Genomic DNA, 15,884 nt, shown 5'->3' with positions numbered 1-15,884 from the left:
GACAGAAAGAAAGAAATTGGAACTTTAAAGTTCTTTTAGTATGAATAATCCAGAGCGAACCCAGAGAACCTCTCTTCTCATTCTACTCAAAGTCTCCACTGAAAAGAGTGAGACACAGGTTCAGGACTGGTTCCTAGATATGATCAGCAGAGGTGTGCAAAACAGATTTTTAAAAGAAAAATCTGCTTTGGTTTCCTGTAACCAGGTTTCCCAAAGCTCCTTATAAAAAATAATCAGAGCCATATTGTCAGGAAGGTGACTGTTGTCCAGTACAGGTTTCCAGTTAGAATTACTAAAAGCCATTTTACTTTGTCTAGGGAAAAAACACCAAACTGACATCCAACTGATAGTATATGCAGAGCAGGCAGTTCAAAAACCAAGTAGCTCCTCTTGTCCATTACCAAGGCCTGAGCCAACTCTGGTTAAAGGCAACGGAATGACTTATTGACTTCAATGGGAGTTGGACCTGGCTCTGGAAGAACCAGCAGCCAAACGAGGTGAAGCTCCATAGCAGGAAGACTTCCTTGTCTTAGCCCATCCTCTGCAAAGCTCCCCTTTGTGAGGCTGGGACCATGCAGCATAGCACCAGGTCTGCCTACCTACTCACACGGTGTAACAGTGGGGACACCAACAGGGTAAGGAAATGGAGATTGGGGGGGAGGGGCGGTTTCCACAACTACAGAGCCGAGTGTCATTGGGGAGGGTGATAACTATTGAATTACAGGGTAACATCCAATATAGTTTAAAAGTTGCTGCCTTGTTTGGGGTCCATAATAGACTCAGACAAAGAAATAGCAGGATCCCACTTGTCCTATTATTTAATACATTAAAATAGAGAACTTCAATGCAGCTTCCATACACTTCCTTACCTATTTGGTGGAGGCCCAGCCTTCATCCGTCCTCCTATCAGAGCCACAAAATCCGTTTTGAATTCCGTTTTGATAATGTTGTTCTCTGGTTCTTTCTCTGAATTTCCTGTCCTTCCTTGCTGAACCTGAGGAATAAAAAGAAAAGACAGAGACATATCTGTCTTTGGTTACCAGCTGAGTTATAAGTCATGAAGATCTGCTCTTAGTAGGAGAAAGAGGCTCCAGCGAGGAGCAAACCAGAACATTCATCTGCAATGATCCAATTGGACGACAAGGTTCACGCAAAGTAAATATCCAGTCTTCAGTCAATTACAGATTTTTGCACGTTAAATGACTTTTCAATACTTGGCCTACTTTTCCCATTTTTAATTCCCATTAGAAGCCCCAAGATATACCTAACCTGACTGTGGTCCTGTTTTTCCAGTCCTTAATTCAGGGAACTGGAAATTGGATATGGAGGCTTTTGCCTCTAGCTCACCCATTCAAATCCTGCCAAGTGACCAAAAGCTGTTACCATCTGAGGGCCATTCGGTAGCCCTTGTGAAATGAGTTTGGTGGCCATGGTGGGCAGGAGTCCACATCACAAGAAGTGGCAACACAACTGGTGAAGTCTCGGCAGAGATGCCAAGGAGCGAATAGGCCAGGGAAACAATGCCCCTCACATCACAGTTGGCTCCTCAGACCAGACTTAAGTCAATGGTCTGTCAACCCTACACCTCTCACAGCACTAAATTCACACACACACCAACTTGAGGACTTTGGCTGTGTTACCTGCCCAGCTCCACAGCCGGACAATCTCGAGGGCACAGCCTTCTTTGGGAATACACCTAAATCTCACCATCCCAGGGGATTTTTATTTGCCATCGTATCGATAATCTCCATGTTTGCTGGAGTGCCTCATTCAACTAGGCAAGGGAACAACTTATTAGCAGAGGGAGAGTTAATCTCATCTCCACTAAAAAAAAAATGTTTAGGTCCATCATTCTTGACAGCTTGCCTTTCAGTTAATATTCCAGGATCACATTTCTAAACCAGCTTCCATTTTTAAACTTGTACTTATGTGCCCACAAAATGAGCAGGCTTCTGTACTGCACCCACACACTGGAAAGCATGTTACTTACTGTGATCTTATTCTCACTGCTGATAGGCGGAGAGGGATCCAGTCCAAGCTGAAGCCGTCGCTGTTTTTCACAATAAGCTTTCCATGTTTCTTCATTGAATCCATAATTAAAGTAATCCGAAAGGTCAGCACCTGAAAATGAAGCTACAAGTCAACAGAGCGACTCTGGGAGTACACATTTGCACTCTCAAATGCTCCTGAAGTGCTTACATGGAGAGTTTAAAATTTCCTATAGAGAATTAGACATGGGGTTGTTCTTCACGTTCTGTTCTGAACTTTGTATAGTGTTGGTGTGAGAGTTCCAAAACTGTTGCATTCCTCATAAGAGGTGGGTACTTCTTAGTAAAATATGAATGTAGGGCATATAGGAATGAAATCAGGAAGGCTAAATCACACCTGGAGTTGCAGCTAGCAAGAGATGTTAAGAGTAACAAGAAGGGTTTCTTCAGGTATGTTGGCAAGAAGAAAGCCAAGGAAAGTGTGGGCCCTTTACTGAATGGGGGAGGCAACCTAGTGACAGAGGATGTGGAAAAAGCTAATGTACTCAATGCTTTTTTTACCTCTGTCTTCACAAACAAGGTCAGCTCCCAAACTACTGCACTGGGCAGCACAGCATGGGGAGTAGGTGGCCAGCCCTCTGTGGAGAAAGAAGTGATTCGGGACTATTTAGAAAAGCTGGACGTGCACAAGTCCATGTGGCCGGATGCATTGCATCCGAGAGTGCTAAAGGAATTGACGGATGTGACTGCAGAGCCATTGGCCATTATCTTTGAAAACTCATGGCAATCAGGGGAAGTCCCGGAAGACTGGAAAAAGGCTAATGTAGTGCCAATCTTAAAAAAAGGGAAGGAGGATCCTGGGAACTGCAGGCCAGTCAGCCTCACCTCAGTCCCCGGAAAAATCATGGAGCAGGTCCTCAAGGAATCAATTGTGAAGCACTTAGACAAGAGGAAAGTGATCGGGAACAGTCAGCATGGATTCACCAAGGGAAAGTCATGCCTGACTAATCTAATTGCCTTCTATGATGAGATAACTGATTCTGTGGATGAAGGGAAAGCAGTGGACGTGTTATTCCTTGACTTTAGCAAAGCTTTTGACACAGTCTCCCACGGTATTCTTGTCAGCAAGTTAAAGAAGTATGGGCTGGATGGAGGCTCTACAAGGTGGGTAGAAAGTTGGCTAGAGATTGTCGGGCTCAACGGGTAGTGATCAATGGCTCCATGTCTAATTGGCAGCCGGTATGTAGCGGAGTGCCCCAAGGGTCGGTCCTGGGGCCGGTTTTGTTCAATATCTTCATTAATGATCTGGAGGATGGTGTGGATTGCACTCTCAGCAAGTTTGCAGATGACACTAAACTGGAAGGAGTGGTAGATATGCTGGAGGGTAGGGATAGGATACAGAGGGACCTAGACAAATTGGGGGATTGGGCCAAAAGAAATCTGATGAGGTTCAACAAGGACAAGTGCACAGTCCTGCACTTAGGACAGAAGAATCCAATGCACCGCTACAGACTAGGGACCGAAAGGCTAGGCAGCAGTTCTGCAGAGAAGGACCTAGGGGTGACAGTGGACGAGAAGCTGGATATGAGTCAACAGTGTGCCCTTGTTGCCAAGAGGGCCAATGGCATTTTGGGATGTATAAGTAGGGGCATTGCCAGCAGATCGAGGGACGTGATCGTTCCCCTCTATTCGACATTGGTGAGGCCTCATCTGGAGTAGTGTCCAGTTTTGGGCCCCACACTACAAGAAGGATGTGGAGAAATTGGACAGAGTCCAGCGAGGGGCAACAAAAATGATTAGGGGTCTGGAACACATGACTTATGAGGAGAGGCTGAGGGAACTGGGATTGTTTAGTCTATGGAAGAGAAGAATGAGGGGGGATTTGATAGCTGCTTTTAACTACCTGAGCCAAAGAGGATGGCTCTAGACTATTCTCAGTGATAGCAGATGACAGGACAAGGAGTAATGGTCTCAAGTTGCAGTAGAGGAGATTTAGGTTGTATATTAGGAAAAACTTTTTCACTAGGAGGGTGGTGAAACACTGGAATGCGTTACCTAGGGAGGAGGTGGAATCCCCTTCCTTAGAAGTTTTTAAGGTAAGGCTTGACAAAGCCCTGGCTGGGATGATTTAGTTGGGGATTGGTCCTGCTCTGGGCAGGGGGTTGGACTAGATGAGCTCCAGAGGTCCCTTCCAACTCTGATATTCTATGATTCTATGAAGTGCTCTGGGACCCTTTGGATGCAAGGTTCAACACAAATTCAGGATATTGTAAGAGAGATAACTTATGTGAATTCATCGATTTAGTTTTTCAGAGTGGTATCCTATATTAGTCCTCTTATAATTCTACGGAGGAGTTAGTGCTGATGAAAACTAACTGTCAGTGGCACAGAGACTTTTTCCACCTTAGCTCCACCAATGCTTTTCTATTCTGACCTGGACTGCCCTTTGCCATTCTGATTAAAGATTCTCTACACCAGGGCCTGCCCATTGCGTCAACTGTGCTAAACTGCAAGTGACCTTTATAACATGGTTTAGATCATATAGACTTATTGTTCAGTTGTGATCCCAGCCAGGATTTGAACTGAGGAGATGTGATAATTTAAAGGTTCTGTCTTTATCACTTGTGGATAATTTTATGAAATTGTATGAAGACATAACTCTACAGCAGTGTAAAACAGAAGCACTTCCTAGCATTGTTAAAAAGTCCCTCAACGTTCCCATTACAAAGGTATTTCTAGCTTGACCAACTGTAAAACAACAAATCCTAGTTTAAATCCTTGAGTTTCAGCTAAGACTATCTGGCCATGATAAGGTCAGGATTTTGACCTTATACTTTCTTACATCCTCCTGCCAGCCACTTTTCCTGCTGCACCCCCAGGGCAGATGTATTCCAACTCAGGCGTAGCAACATGAAATTTACACATCAGCTTCATTGGATTAGATTTTGCTCCTTCATTCATGCTTTGATGGTGTGAAGTTTCATTCCCCTCCCCGGCTTATTAAGGAGACACTATCTTGCTGACTGATCTTATTGTCTAGGACATAACCCAGAAGGCTGCCCAGGAAGAGGCTACTGAAGTAGCACAAAGAACAACCTAATGTGAATGTTAGAATATGGGCCAAGCTTGTGCTTTAATTTTACCTCAATTCATACTTCAAAGCAATATTATTTTATGGCTACTTGGATCATTCCTGGTCCAGAGATGAGTCAGCAGGACAATAATGATCCCCACGCTCGTATCTCTGAACTTTACTGGTATCACTGCTCTAATTCTGTTCTTTCCTAACTTCTTCTCTTCCTAGTCTCTCTTTCACTTCGTAGTCAAATCCCCTGCAGAAAAAAAGGATATATTTTCTATTACATCTACACCAACACCCATTCATCACAAAGTGCCTACTGCTCAATACTGAAATAACACAGTGATTTGAATTTTCCATAGTCCCTCCTACTGCCCTTCATTTCAGGTGGGTGAGATGAATCAAACACATCTCATGCACAGCGTTCCAAAAACAAGTAAAATATTAGCTCCCCGCCATTATATGAAGGAGCAAGTGAGTGGATTTTATTCCCAGACTAATAGATTTTCATGCCAATTTTGCACGGCTGCTGTAATAAGTGTTTGGATCTCTCATAAAAAATAACTAAAGTCCAGAAACACAGCTGAAAAATAGAAAAGACTTCACTTCAAGCGTTTTATAGTTTGTATACAAGAGTCACTTTGATGTAGAAAACTCCCCAATACAAAACCAATGTAAACAGAAGATAAAATAAACTTCCCATATTTTAATCTTATGTTACATAGCAATTTTTATCTATAGATCTCAGTGTTCTACAAAGATGAGTATCGCTATCCACATAATACAGAGACACAAACTGAGGCATGGAGAGTAACTCACCCAGGGTCACACAGTTGGCTAGTGGCAGACCCTGGAGCGGAACCCATCTTCTGACTCAAACTCTTGCCCTGTTACACACTGGCAGGAAACAACCAATATTTCCCTCCAATGTGTAAATCAGTTTATTTTCCTTACTGGATTGTTTGGTGGCTTTTTTGATACATCAACTCACATTAGAGATGCTCCTGTCAAGAACTGAGTGTGACTGCTTTCCTTCACAATATATATGGATTATGCCCCAACTCCCACTGACAACAACAGGAATTGTGTGGGTGAATGCTAACTTGCTAAGAACAAACTATCCATCCCCATGCTCCTTCATGCACCAGGTACTTCCCAACTGAAGTGCTGACATTCCAAAGGAACACCAATGACAAGGCTGCACAAGGGGTGTCCTTGAGTTCAGCCAGGAAGGGCTAAAGCATGCCAGCTGCTGTGCATCAAAAGACCATCTCTCACCTACAGCCAAATCCTGACCGCACAGAAGGCAACAACAAAAAGTCCAACTGACTTCAAGATTTGGCCAAATGCTATTATACTGCTACCAGAGCTGTATGTTCTAGGAAACAGAGGGTGAATATAAAGACCAGCTACTTTTCTTTAGGAAAGTAAGAAACAGAACACAAGTCTAGCCCAATTTCTTCTGATCACTGTTGAAATTGGCACATGGCTCAGTAACTCTAGTTAGCGTCACTAATTGCTCAGAACAGGAGTCAGAGCTGAGCACTAGGGGTTGTTTGGATTTCCCCCTCCATCCCCCATGGCAGCAACACTTTCACAGAAACTATACATGAAAAGCAAAATAAAACAGAACTGCAGAAAATATTTACCACAAGAAACTTTGAGGCCCCACCTGGTTTCCTCCACGGTTTGTCTTCAAACGAATCTAAATCCACTTCTATTACAGGCAATCCATTTATATTCCCTGTGGCATCTAGATCAATACCTTTGGGCTGCAACTTGGCTTTGAAGAGAGAGAAACGGTTACTGTTTTTAATGCAATGCTTCTAATCCACCAGTTTGATGAGCAAATTATTCAGTTTAAAATAGCTATTATCTGCTATGAATTTAACATCAGCTCTGCATCTGTCTATTTCTAAATGTAACCAGATCTAACTTTTGAGTTAAAAAAAACAACACCACACTTTTCAGTGACTTGTGAATAGATGGCCATGGTGTTATAGCTGCTAAACCGGGAGAGCTGGGAGGCGAGGAAAAAAAGACCCACCCAAACACCAGCAATATAGATGAACGAAATAAGCCATTTAGGCAACTCTGAGATTTAGCTCAGAAGAAAAATATTCTTAACTTTTCTCAAGATCATTCAGTACAATCCCCACCCCAACAGATGCAGACAGGTCTACTTTTAATGTTAGCTTTGGGCTTGATTTTACAATAGGCCAACAATTCACTGGAGCCAAAGGGAGTGTCTGGTGCTCAGCACTTTGCAAGAAGAAAAAGACTTTGGAAGCAACTACATCTCAAGTCTCCTCAGCCAGAGTGAGGATAATCACCACAAAGAGACTGGGAAAAGGGAAAATAGGGACTGCAAAAAAAGACAGTCTCCCATATCGAAAGGAAAAGAGGGGTAAAAGGGAAGAGGACATTGCAGAGATATTTTAAACCCAACATATGATGTAGAATACAAACTGAATGAGGCACTGAGGGCTGATTCCAGCCAACTAATTAGTTAACAATCAAGGGCCAGATTCTTGTGCCCTTACTCCTGACGATTAATATCTTACACCTCATGTAGCCCTACTGATCTCAGTAAGACAACTCATGGAGTGAGGTAACACTCAGTGCAAGCAAGGATAGTAAAATCCAGCCCCAAGCATTTATTCTCTAGTAACATCCTGTACTGGACAGATGCTGTGTTACACAGGGATTATTGTCTTTTTTTCCCCATTTTCAGTTTAAAACAGCAATTACAACCTGGCTGCCTGGCATTTCCAGGTGATCAATTACCAGCTGGCTGTTCCTCCAACACATGTTGGGCCATCAATTCTCCCCAGCTAGCCACTAATCTTTAAGAAACTCTTTGCACAGAGCTCACTCTTGCTTTAAAGAAGATACTTTAATTTCACACAACCTTCAAAAGAGAGAAAGCAATATTTTTCGCTGTTCCAGCCATTCATGCCAGAGACTTCAGCAAAAAACCTGTGCAAGAAGTGTGAAATACCCCAAAATACAGAAGGTAAAATAAATATTATTATTATGATTATAATACCTGAAGAGGATGTTCCATAGCCTCTACCCGTTTTTAAGTTCAGATTCATAGGAGTCCCCCTAGACAGAAAAGAATGAGAAAAGATTTGCATCAGTATTTCAATATATAGATTGGATTTTTTGTTGTACATTCTAGCCTTAACATAAAGAGTTGTCCCAACCAACAATGCCCTTTACCTTATCTTAAGACTCCATTACTTTAAAAATTAAATTGCACTGTTCATGTAAATCTATTGATGGTGGAGAGGGCAGCATACTGAAATGGATATCCAGCAGCGTACATTCAGATACGCAGCAACACACAAGATTGTCTGGACTCAGAAGCAGAGCCTGATGATTTCCCCAGTGTTGGTAGGTACCATCCTGCCAGAGAACATGCTTGTGACAGACTATGAATTAGGATGGAGCTGGGCAATGGGGGAAAGAATTGTAGCAGCAAGTCTGTACAGAATATGTGAAAGGAAGGGAGCAGTCTGGATAACAACGAAAAACACAGAATCCAAAAAAGGATGTTTGGAAAAATCTAATGAATCAAAGAATGATGAATGGGGCCATCGCTCTTTAGAATGATCCATAAGACCCCAAACCTTTCCTGCAGAAGCAGAGGAGAGTTATCCTTGCAATGAAGGATTACAATATACTGCAATGAACAGGTAAAAGGTTTCCTTAAGACAATGGTTGCCAGCAGCAACCAGAAATGCTGCCCCCTTATTTCCATCTAATACAGAATAGCTAAGTGTTATTCAGACTCAGATTCTGAAGCATCTCAGTGACAGGTGGCTAGTTTGCAAAACTGGTCTCACCATTCCTCAGCTGTGAAGAATTGGCCAGCTGAAACAATTAATTAATTCAGGACTTCGATTTAATTCATCTGCTGTTTAGCTTGATTCTTCATTTAAATTCAGCAAAACCTCAGGAATCAAAGTAATATTAAGGACTTGCACTATTTCCCACCTTCTATTTCACTCAGTCAAGTGCTCCACCGATATTAATTATTTAATATGATGGCAGTTGACATGGGGAGTATTAGCCTCATTTTACAAATGGGTCACCCAGCAAGCCAATGCCAGAAACAGGCACTAGCCATTAAACTCACTGCGCCTCTTAAAATGGTAAGATCAATAAACAGCAGGTACTGTAACCAGAGATACATACATGTATGATGGTGCTCCTGTTTTAATGTTGCCAATGGTAACTTTCACATCATCATCATCATCACTGTCGCTATCACTGTCTTCCTCCTCATCTTCACCACCTGGAGGGGCCTAACAGTAACAGACACATGAAGACTCATTGATACTTACACCCAAGAAATTCACCTGGATGAGAACACAAGTCTTAAAAGCTCAATAAAGTAGTAAAAGTTAGAAGAATTATTCTGTTACAAAGACGTCCTTTTTCACTTGGTTAATAATCAAGAATATTTTTTACACAATTAATAAATATTTTTTCACCTTTTATCCAAGGATGTCTGAACTATTTTCAAACTTTAACTCCCACCGCAGCCCTGTGGGGTTGCCTAGAAGTGTTACTATACCAGTTTTGCACATTAGGCTCTGATTCAGGCAAGTGCTTAAGCACACATTTAATTTTAAGCATGTGGTTAACTCTCACCAATTTCAATGGGGTGTTATCCTGAATCAGGGCCAGAGAAATTAAGGTACAGAGGAGTTGAGAGGCTCAAAATGAGTAATCCCAGGAGTCAATGGCTGAGTCAGAAGCAGATCTTGGCAATCCCAACACCTAATACTCTGACCATTGGCGTTTTAGGCAGAAAAGCTATATGCTGTAATTAGCACCTAGAATTGCTAATTAATAAGTTGTTATGGTATAGGTGTAATAAGTTATATTTATGACAGATAGTAGCCCCTTGTTTCCTTGAGCCTTGTTATACACCAATATTTACAAGCAGTGAACATGCACTGCACAGCAATAGCCACATCCAACAGTTACAGCTGTAACACGTACATGTTGAGACATCTCTCGGTCTTCACTGGTGACAGGCCGGCTCTCCTGAGGAGCATCTTGCAAAGGATGAGAAGATTCTGCATGTCTACCAAATATAACAGACCAAAATAAATACGCTTGACCCATGGAGCAACCTATTTGTATGTCCAAAGTGCCCATCAGTACAGAATCAAGATAACATTCTGATCATAGTTTTACCAAGAACAGACATATTTGATTCTGGTGACTGGTAGTAGAGTAGTTAGCTCAAATTCAATCTCAGCAGGTTTTGCTTTTTTTGGTGAAAGTCAATTTAGAGTTCCTGAACGATGCCAAGTGGGCAGCCTTGCACACCAAACACTTATTTATCCACAAATCAGCTAAGGCACTTGCAGGAGCTCTGAAAGATTATCAGTGTGCCTCAACCCCACTACTTCTAAGGGTTAGAAGATAGTTCAGTCTCCATGGCCCATTCAATCCTTGGCCTTTCCCTGAGACTGCCAACAAGAGTGCCAATTATATAAGCATTTTAAAGTGAAGAGGACACCTGCCCAGTAGGAATTAGATTAAGATCAATTGATTCCCTTTCTACAAGCCACCAAACATTAACAACATTCAGTTATTAAGGACTTGGACTGAATTTTAACCAGTCACCTGGAGATTAAAGGATAGGTAATTAACAATCCCTAGACCATCCCATTTCCTTATTCATTGCAGATTAATCCTAATGTCCATTATTGCACTTTCAGATTTATGCTGTTAACTAAAGATAGTGGAGCAAATGTTAGTATTGCTTATTGCATTATCCAAGCAAGCCAGTCACAACAAAAATCATATGTACCTTACATGTTATGGAACTAAAAATCAGAAGGCAGTGTATTTAGCCATGGAACTGGAAGAGTTATTTTGAAATTTTAATAATAGAATCCTTTTTTAAAAAGTTAATTTAACTGAGGACTTAAGGGCCCAAACATTCCAACACTCACATCTGAGCAAAGCTTATTACTGGGAGTAATCCCACTGAAGTCAACGAAGGTACTCATGGGAATAAGCACCATGCCTGTTAGCGAGTGTTTCCTCCCTTTGGGGTTAGTTCCTGCAAACACACGACACACAGAATCCACACACTGAACAGATTAAAGCCATTTCAGAGGCCGCACAAAAGGAGACACCCTCTAAACAAGGAAGTCAAAGATCACATTGACATCATGGAGCCCAGCAATATAAAGTCTTGGAAGTTGTTACCAAGAATCAAATAAAATAAAGTCAACCCACTGCAGTTTTGGAAGCTAATGAAGCTCTCTTATTAGGAGGCGAGGAAGACAAGATTGTGGAGAGACAGACAAACCTGGGCAAATAGGCTAAATTAATTCTTTATCAGCTACACAGTCATGTTGGGGGAGAGGTAGTGGAAAGTTTCACAATTAAACAAAAGTACAGACAAAGATTTCAGTTGCTGTCCTAGTAAGCATAGGTACCAGTATGGACAAATTCCTGAGGTGGTAGCAAAAGCACTTCCATTAACAAATTAGCATAACAGGCTTCAAAAAGAAGATCAGACTCCACAACAACTCCAAGGTCACGGGCATTAAGTCATTGTGCAAAGATAAAGAGAAGCACCACTGGAGGAAATTGCCACAGATGGCTCCCCAAAACCTCTGGCATTCTTTTTACCAGATCAAAAGCAATTAAAAGGATTGACATCAAACCACAGAATTGTCTCAGAATCTAAGATCATTGAACAGCCAGCACTGAATTAAAGAAAAGCAACAAATGTTACCTTCAGCTTCAAATCACCCGAAGTATCTGTGGATGTGTATTACAATTTGTGAATTGAAAGTTCAAGGACACATCTATAAAGTAATAGCCACTTCCTAACCCCTTTCCTACAGTTTTAAGAAGAGTGAACAAATAATCACTTTGACAGGACTAATGTCATCAGTTTTATGTTGGTAATAGTCCTGGGCATTTTATTTCCATCCCCTGAATCCCAACATAAACCCTTTGGTGCCAGTTATAAAACAGCCCCTTTACAACACTGCTATAATTTCACAAAATCCTCTCCATCAAGGAATGTCAAGAGATACTGAAGACATGTAATTTGGTGTACATTGTCTTCCCACGGATAGTCAACATATTCAGATAGAACGTCATACTCGAATTTCAATGGTTAACAAATATCAGGGGGTAATGGTTAACAAAGAATTTAGCAACTCATTTCATTTCACAGCCCATACAAAATCTATATGTGGGGCAAAGATTCAAAATGAGGGCTATAAGAAAAATAAGAGCAGGAAGTTAATAATAATAATAATAATACTTTGCATTCAAGGTTTTACAGTGATTTGCAAAGATTAATAAACTGAAGGATGTAGCTACTTTATTTTATGGAGCATTTCTGATAATCTCATGTAAATCATAAAGAGATAAGAACACTATTTATGCAGGTTAGCAGTACATTTATGTCTAAAATCAGAGGCTATTTCTTGTCACAAGGGATAGTTGACATTACATTTGCTAAGTAACCGTGCAATAAGATAGTCTACAGTTTGCTTGTGTGTGTTCATATTGGTTGAATGAGGATACTTGCTCCAAAGAGGATAATATTCATAATGGTCCCAAAGCGCAGCAAACACTGCGCTCAGTTTTCTGCGTTGCTGAGCACCCTGGACTCCAGTTTATGGCAGCTGCTCAACAATCCTGAAATTCCTATCATATGTACACTTACAAAAAACATTCAAATGCAGACACCTCTGGGGTGGAGGAAGGCACAGCTGGTGCATACCACACTGCAAAAGTATAGTGGAGGAGGTGGAATTTTGGTCAAGGATACTGGGAGAATTCTCTAATCTTATGAAAAGTTACACTGGATCCTTAATATCACCGCAGAACTTGTTTTTGAAGGTCCCATCCAAAAGATGTCTAAACAGTAAAGTTCATACAACTCAATTTGTTGCAGTACAAGGGGCTGAGTTGACTTTGTCAAGATCTGAAACTAGGCTCAAGGTATCTAGGTATTACAAGCCTGATGCTGAGACAAAGTTCTCCCAGCAGATACAGTTATTATGAGTGGATAGTTTATGGACTTACCCAGCAATTGGTCCATCTTCTTGCTTACCAGTGGTGTCATCTGCAAATATAATAAAAAGAACATATTAAATCAAAACCCAAAGAGATCGGAACTTATAACGCAGTCTGGGCCTTTTGGGAAAAAACTGTCACATAAACACACACATTATAAAGTAATGCTTTGCTTTCAAGCAAAGCTCAATATGAAATAAAGCAATGAAAAAGTAACATTACACATCCTTGACAACTCACAGAATTAAAAAAGGCCTTTTTAATGCTAGACCCCAGATTATGCAACAGAATGAATAAAGGCAGCTATCAAGCCAGGTATGGATCTTGGCTCCAAGAGTCTTCACACATGTTTTTCTATGGGAGAGACAGACCAGGCTAGGTGGGAACAGGACCTCAAGTCAAGAAGTTTTCAAAAGCAAAAATCAAAAGACCAGAAAACATATTGATCTTAATTGACAAAAATAAAAAAATTAAAGGCTCACAACAGTAGGAAACACATGGAGTGATGGATGCATTGAAAAAGATGCTTGGTAACTGTTCCAAGAATGCTCTGCCAGCAAACCCAGGCCCTGACCCTTCACTTGGGTACATATGGAGCCCCAAGTGGCACAGGGGTCCACTTGCATCAATCCAATTACAGAACTGGGGCCCAAATATGCATTTACTTGACAGATTTTAAAAGTTATTATGCACGCCAATGTCTTGCTATTAGAGTTTCATTCTTCATTACCCTATTACCCTAAAAAGTGATCATATACAAGCCAAACAATGCTACACTGTATTAAACAGCATCAAAGACTGTGACAGAAATTAACCAGAGGAAAAAAATTCTGATGAAAGGTCAACTCCCACTCCAGCTCACCCAGCTGAGGTAGTGGATTCAGACTTACTATTGTTGATATAGTGCCATAAACATGCATGGCAAACAACTGAAAGTAACAAGTTTCTACTCTAAAGGAGTTTACGATCTGGAACAGACATAACCCAGTAAAGGATAACAGTAGTATCACACATGATAGCTAGAACAACAAAGTAAATTAGTAGGGCATACATATGTGTGTAGGTACATATACACTTCAGCAAAGGGAGGGAGAAAAATCCATAGGAACCCTGCCATACAATTTTAATTTATGTGGGAAACACTTAAACACTCCAGTCATGCCATCGATAGTATAGAAAAAACCTAAAACTGATAGACAGGTTAAATAGGTAAGAGTCTTTCATTTGATTGTGGTCTATCAGCAGTGCCACAACCCATGATCTCTATTCCACTCCCAATATAAAATCCTGCAACGGTCAGTGGAATCTTATACAAGACCATCACATAGGGCATGTACTGGGTTGGGTATGGACAGGCTCCCAGATAAACCTAAACACCCGTCAATTCCATCATCTCTTCAAGAGGAGAAGAAGAAGAGAATGTGAGGGGAAGGGAGCTGCCCAGAAGCTAAGGGGGGAGGGAGACCATAATCTGGAGAGTGCCTGTGCTCTATCCTAGTTTTACTTTGCCTTCTGGCTAGTGAGAGCTTTCATGAGTTATGCCTACACAGCATTACAAACCTGGGTCTACTGACTGTTTCCAAGCCTGCACTTGAGCATCCACACTGCACTGTTAAGCCTGGCTTTACAATAGCTAGACCCCAGTCTCACAGCTGTGCTAACACGTCTATACTGCACTATACAGACTAGGGTCTGTGGCTCGAGCTGCGTCCACACTGCCAAACGACCGGGGCTGGACCCCAGCCATTCCGGGGCTGGGGGCCCTAGGCGCTTGCTGGCCCCAGTCAGTGTGGGCGGGCTGGGCCCAAAGCCGAGCCTGAGCCTGGGCGAGGTGCAGTGCGGACAGTCCCCGTGCCCTGCCCGCCCGCCCGCCGAGGGGTGCTCGGGCGCAGGGGAGCATCTGGCACAGCGCATCCCCCGCGGCGACTCGCGCTGGGCTCGGCGGCCGCCCGGCTACCTACCCCCGTACAACCAGTGCTCCTCGTCCTCCTCCGCCTCCAGCGGCGCCGCGCCCGAGGCAGGGGGCTCCAGCTCGGTGGCCATGGCCGCCGCCGCCGCCGCCGCGCCCTGGCCTGGGGGGATGCCCCGGCACCGGCCGGGCGGGAGGAGGGCGAGCGGCCTTCGCCGCCACAGGGCCGCGCCGCGCTCGGAGGGGACGCGCGGGCCTGGCGCGCCTCACGCAGGGGGCCAGGCCGCGCCGCCCCCCATGGCCCCGGTGCGTCCGGCGCAGTCCCAGCCCCGCCGCCTGCACGCGCCGCTAACGGGCCGCCATCGCTCTTTCTCTGGAGGAGGAGGAGGAGGAGGAGGAGGAAAAACCCGCGTGCGAGCCCGGTCCGCCGGGTCCTAGCGCCGCCGAACTCCCCGCCGCGGGAGCAACAAAAGGCGCTCCGCACCCCAAACGAACGGTGCGCTTCCTGCTACTGCGCATGAGCAGAGGGCGGCCTGCCTTCCTACTGAGCATGCGCGGAGACCTGGCGCACATATGCCGTGGGAGAAGTGAAGCCACGGGGAAGCGCCCATGCCCTCAATTTTTGTGCCCTCGGCTTTCCATTGGCGCTTAGCTCTGCTCTGGGCATGTGCGGGGCGGGGCTCGGTCGCTTCCTCGCGCCTCAGCGCTTGAGAGGTGGGGGGGCTACAGCCGTGGCGCTTTGGCAGGGCGGGAGCGTGTCCCTCCCGGCCCAAGCCCCTGGGCGAGGACCGTCCCTGGGCTCGTGGCCATCCATTCCCTGGAGCGCGGCCTT

At 43.5% G+C, this 15,884-nt stretch overlaps 1 protein-coding gene across 3 annotated transcripts in view; it reads right to left on the bottom strand.

The window, feature by feature from the left end:
* Positions 1 to 15,478, bottom strand: part of LOC311526020 (uncharacterized protein) — a 34,359-nt gene extending 18,881 nt beyond the window's left edge. The window contains exons 1-8 of one of the 3 annotated variants that reach the window (XM_084638641.1): positions 15,105 to 15,478; positions 13,153 to 13,192; positions 10,084 to 10,168; positions 9,271 to 9,380; positions 8,117 to 8,175; positions 6,740 to 6,850; positions 1,991 to 2,121; positions 870 to 994 (exon numbers count right to left, since the gene is read on the bottom strand). In XM_084638641.1, the coding sequence (XP_084494767.1) occupies positions 870 to 994; positions 1,991 to 2,121; positions 6,740 to 6,850; positions 8,117 to 8,175; positions 9,271 to 9,380; positions 10,084 to 10,168; positions 13,153 to 13,192; positions 15,105 to 15,186 (743 nt within the window). In that variant the 5' untranslated portion in view covers positions 15,187 to 15,478. Of the gene's footprint in view, positions 1 to 869; positions 995 to 1,990; positions 2,122 to 6,739; positions 6,851 to 8,116; positions 8,176 to 9,270; positions 9,381 to 10,083; positions 10,169 to 11,842; positions 11,865 to 13,152; positions 13,193 to 14,703; positions 14,969 to 15,104 lie in introns of those variants that run through there. The other 2 variants (XM_084638642.1, XM_084638643.1) reach the window with 2 other exon arrangements.
* Positions 15,479 to 15,884: the final 406 nt, after the last annotated feature.

Source organism: Lepidochelys olivacea, assembly GCF_965140295.1.
Source record: "Lepidochelys olivacea isolate rLepOli2 genome assembly, chromosome: 9".
Taxonomy (NCBI): Eukaryota; Metazoa; Chordata; order Testudines; family Cheloniidae; genus Lepidochelys; species Lepidochelys olivacea.
Note: the sequence above shows the minus strand (reverse complement) of the source record. Positions and strands in the feature narration are given on the sequence as shown.